Source organism: Physeter macrocephalus, chromosome 4 (assembly GCF_002837175.3).
Source record: "Physeter macrocephalus isolate SW-GA chromosome 4, ASM283717v5, whole genome shotgun sequence".
Lineage (NCBI taxonomy): Eukaryota > Metazoa > Chordata > Mammalia > Artiodactyla > Physeteridae > Physeter > Physeter macrocephalus.
The window spans coordinates 70,522,122-70,526,204 of NC_041217.1; the positions used below are offsets into that span (position 1 = coordinate 70,522,122).

The 4,083-nt window shown below is 46.3% G+C and overlaps 1 protein-coding gene across 1 annotated transcript; it reads right to left on the minus strand.

Moving 5' to 3' along the window:
• Positions 1 to 929: 929 nt before the first annotated feature.
• Positions 930 to 3,793, minus strand: CD1E (CD1e molecule). Its single transcript, XM_055083885.1, is given in 7 exon segments — positions 930 to 1,134; positions 1,265 to 1,358; positions 1,762 to 2,034; positions 2,276 to 2,554; positions 3,131 to 3,419; positions 3,421 to 3,434; positions 3,733 to 3,793. Coding segments are annotated over 7 exon segments (1,215 nt in total).
• Between the last annotated feature and the right edge of the window lie 290 nt (positions 3,794 to 4,083).

The window sequence follows — 4,083 nt, forward strand, 5'->3', positions numbered from 1 at the left end:
ATCTGATCAATCTATTCCTTCATTGCTTGGCTCTGCCCATGAAAATTATCCTCAATCCCCATGTTCTCTTCCTAACTTCCCCAATTATGAATTTATCCCCTGAATATGTATATCCACAAAGACACATATAGTAACACACAATCTCAAAGAATCAGGATTGTCAGTCCAACCCCATCCTCTCTTTAACAGGAGACACTCTAATGTGTTACTATTTTCTTTAAATATCTCTGAAGGTGCACGAATCTCCCAATGGCTATGAAGTCTGTAGCATGTACCTGTCTCCTTCACCTCTGATGAGAGACAAAGGGAGGGAGAACGAGTTTTAATAAGAACACAGCCAAATGATGCAATGATGCCAAAGAGGAAAGGGATTAAGACACTTTATTTGACAATACATTTATTTCAGTCAGCATTTATTGAGAAATATCCCTTTCAAGCCAAACAAGCTACACAATTTGTGGGACCAGTATAAAATAAAAAGGCAGTATCTCTCCTTCAAAAATGAGCAGGATTTCAAGATGGCAACAACTGCACAGGTCACCTGCCCATGAAGCTGGGCCTGGTCCAGGTAAGGCTTTTGGTCATGGACACAAATACAAACACGTAAATCTTGCTTTCAAGCAAATGAGGAAAAAGCACAAAAACATAAAAATTACTGTTTGGAGTAGGAAGATTTGAGTATATTTAGGAAGAACAGTCAAATTTGGGGCATAGAGAAGAGCCGTCAACTGGGCGATCCAGGGAAGCTCTTAAGAAAGACGCATCTGAATTAGAGTTTGAAGGATCAATAGTGATGAAGGAGTGGACAAAGCAGAAAGATATTGCTGGAAGATGGGGAAAAAACAAACAGATTTCCAAAGGGATGAGGATTTCTACCAGAACAAGCTGCTTTAACAAAATCATGCTTTGTTTATAGCTATGAGTCATGTTTAAACAAAAGCAGAAAGGGATTTTATGTGGAAGGTAAAATTAATGACACCAGAGTTGGCTTTCCATTTCTTTAAGAGTCTGTTTTTGGTCCATGATTCCTGTGCCAAGCAGAGCTGATGTCCTGAACCCCTGGGGTCTTGGGTATTGACTCCTGAGGGAAAGCCAGGGTGGGAGACATGAGCAGAAAGGAGGTTCTGATTTGAGCTTTGGGGGAAAAGGGGATCTTCATCTCAAATAAGGGAAATCAGAGAGAATGGGGAAAGGAAAAAAGAAAATAGAGGAAAGATGAATGAGTTGATAAGAAGTTGAAGAACCAAAACAAGAAAAGACTCACCTCTGTTTTTTAAATGATGAGTCAACTATAACCAACATGACCAGGGAAACTATTACCATCAAACAGATCAATATCAGGAGGAAGGAGTATCCACCTAGTTGGGGATAAAATAAGGAAGTCAATCTATAAAGTACTCTCTATTCTACCACAGTTAATGCTTCTCATTTCACAATAGTGGCACCTCCCCAGAGCTTTCCTCTGTCTTTTCTAGGATTCTCATTTCAATTCCTCCTGAGTCTACGTCCCTGCTCTGCCCACTCCCTCTCTCTTTCACCAAATCAATAACTCCTTCTTTCTTTTCTCTTTAGTACCTCTAATCCTCTACTTGCATTTTCTTGAAATTTAACTGCTGTCATGCTCCAGCCTTCTTTACTTGGATTCCCCGACCTGTATCCTCTTGTGCATAGCATCCTAGCCACTTCCTAAGCTCCTCACTCATTAGACCGTGGACTATGAGAAGACTATCACCTCCCAGCTGGGCCACAGTTCTTTCTCACCCCAGCGGATGATGAGTTCCTGGCCTCCTAGACTGCTGTGCTTCACTCGGCAACTCAGGCCAGCTGCTTCCCCAGCCGCCACTTCCAGGGTTACTTGGAGATACCAAGTCCCATCAGCATTGGGCAGGGCTTGCCGAGTTCCAGGCTTCTCCTGCTCGCCCCTCATCCACATCACCCACACGGGTTTCAGGTAGAATCCTGAGACATGGCACACCAGCAGCAGACGGCCAGGCCCAGGACTGGGGCCTTTGGACACCCAAGTCTCTGGCTTCACTAGAAAGGAGAAGATGAGGAGAAATGGAATTTAGGAGGGTACCCTAGGCCACAACTCAGTGACTTAGGGTCCCTTTGCAGTTTGAGTAATCACTTCTTTCTCTTTTCTAGGAAACAATTCTAAACCCATACTTTTCACGCTCTGGCTTATTATGTGATTCAAAAAGTTGATAAAGGTTAGAAAACTCAAATACAAGAGTTGAAACACTAGAAATAAGAGGAGAGAGAGAGTTGGGCTCACCTTGTCGTTACAATTCTGACTTCCCTGCTTCAAGGAGGCCTGCCAGAAACCGAGGGCAGGTGTCACTGAGAAGGCTCTGAATGATTTCTTTAATAAATTTGTAGTGTTTGAGCAACTTACAGACATTCTGAGCTCGACTCCCTGCTCCTGGAGACGGCTTCCAGGAATTTTCTTGGAAACTCGGGAAATCTGATCCTTGATATGCCCCATTTAAGAAGATTTCTGAGGCCTTCCCAGGACGAATTAAACAGCCAAATTATACCTGGAGCTCAAAGGGGTCTGTGGGTGGACAAGAAAGAGAGAATCAACATGGAAAGAATTACAGGGAAGAAAAACTTGCTGGGGGATCACATGGAAAACTAGAGATGGGGCAGGAAAAAAGGAGGAAATTTGTGGGAATAAAATTTTGAGATAATAAAGGTATTTTGAAATAATGAAGGGGAAGAGCTAGATGGGAAGACTGTTAGAGAATCAGAAGATGGTCTGGAAGAGCAGATTGGGGAGTGGTAAGGTACAGGCTGAATCCTGTAAACACTCAGGCCAGGAAGAAAGGAGGGCAGAATCCTGGTTGGGAAAGGCTGACCAGGAGTGCTGGGCAGAAGATCAAGAAGAGACAACTACTCAAGGTCTAGAATATGAGGGTATTTTCAGGGGTGTGAGAGCTGTATATATGGGGGTGGAGGAGAGAGATAGAGTGGGGATGGTGGTGAAGGGTGCAGCAGAGAAGAGAGTGACCAAAGGGGGACAAGTACAAGGTCAGGAAGTTTGGATGACGGTCAGGGTACATGAGCCATCTACCCTTTGGAAGATGGTCGGAGCCCTCAGGCAAATATTAGCTTGGAACAAAGAACTCACATTGAAACTGAAACTGAAACTGACTGGCAAAGGCCTGCACTTCCCAAGGGAAACTATGGATGTACAACTGCAGGAATACCTGGATGTTCTTCAGCTCCTCCTTGCTGAAGTTACCCTGGGACCAAGGCCTCAGAAAGTGGATGGTGCCCAAGACCCTGTCCCAGCCATGTGTCTGCAGCTCGCCCAGCCAGCCTGAACCCTGGGTGTGTGTCCAGCTGCGATTGGCAAAGGAGGAGATCTGGAGCACGTGGAAGGAGAGGGGCTCTTCTGCGGCTGGATGATGGGGGTCCTAAGACCTGTGGAGCTGAGAGAGGGAATGAAAGGACAGGAGAAGAGAGCCCCTTAAAGGGGTTCTTTATGGATATGATTAAACAGGTTGCACATATTCCCACACCCCCTCCCCCGGACCAGCATCCTCACCCCAAAATTAGAGAGATTAACTGAGACTACGGCCAAGGATACTTTGCCTGGAACTAGCCTGGCGGGCAGACTCCAAGGGCATTCTGTAGGAGCGTTACTTCGCCTTCCCCCAGGTCCTCCCCAGAACTTCTCCATCCTGCAGTGCACAACCACAGGTAGCTTTCCACCTGGGATCAGCTTACCCACTGTGTTGGCCCCATGGCCGAGAAGTCCCTTGAAGAGCAGAGGCAGCAGGAGAAGCATTGAAGCTCTGTTAGGTGAAGGTGCCTCCGCAGGCAAGCTGCCCTCAGAATTCAGATACAGTTCCCCTCTCAACCATCTTGCCCTCTCATCTGACTTCCTTTGGCACACCAACACACAAACCTCTCCCTTTGCCCACTTCCCTGCCAGAGAAACCCTACAGCCTCTGGCAGTCACAGGCCTCCCACACAGTCTTTCATTTCCCCTCCATTTCTCTTGCCTGCATCCTCCTGACCCTCTCTGTTGCACCCAGTCCTGGCTCATGATGAAGGCTGCAGTCTGTGGTCTGGCTG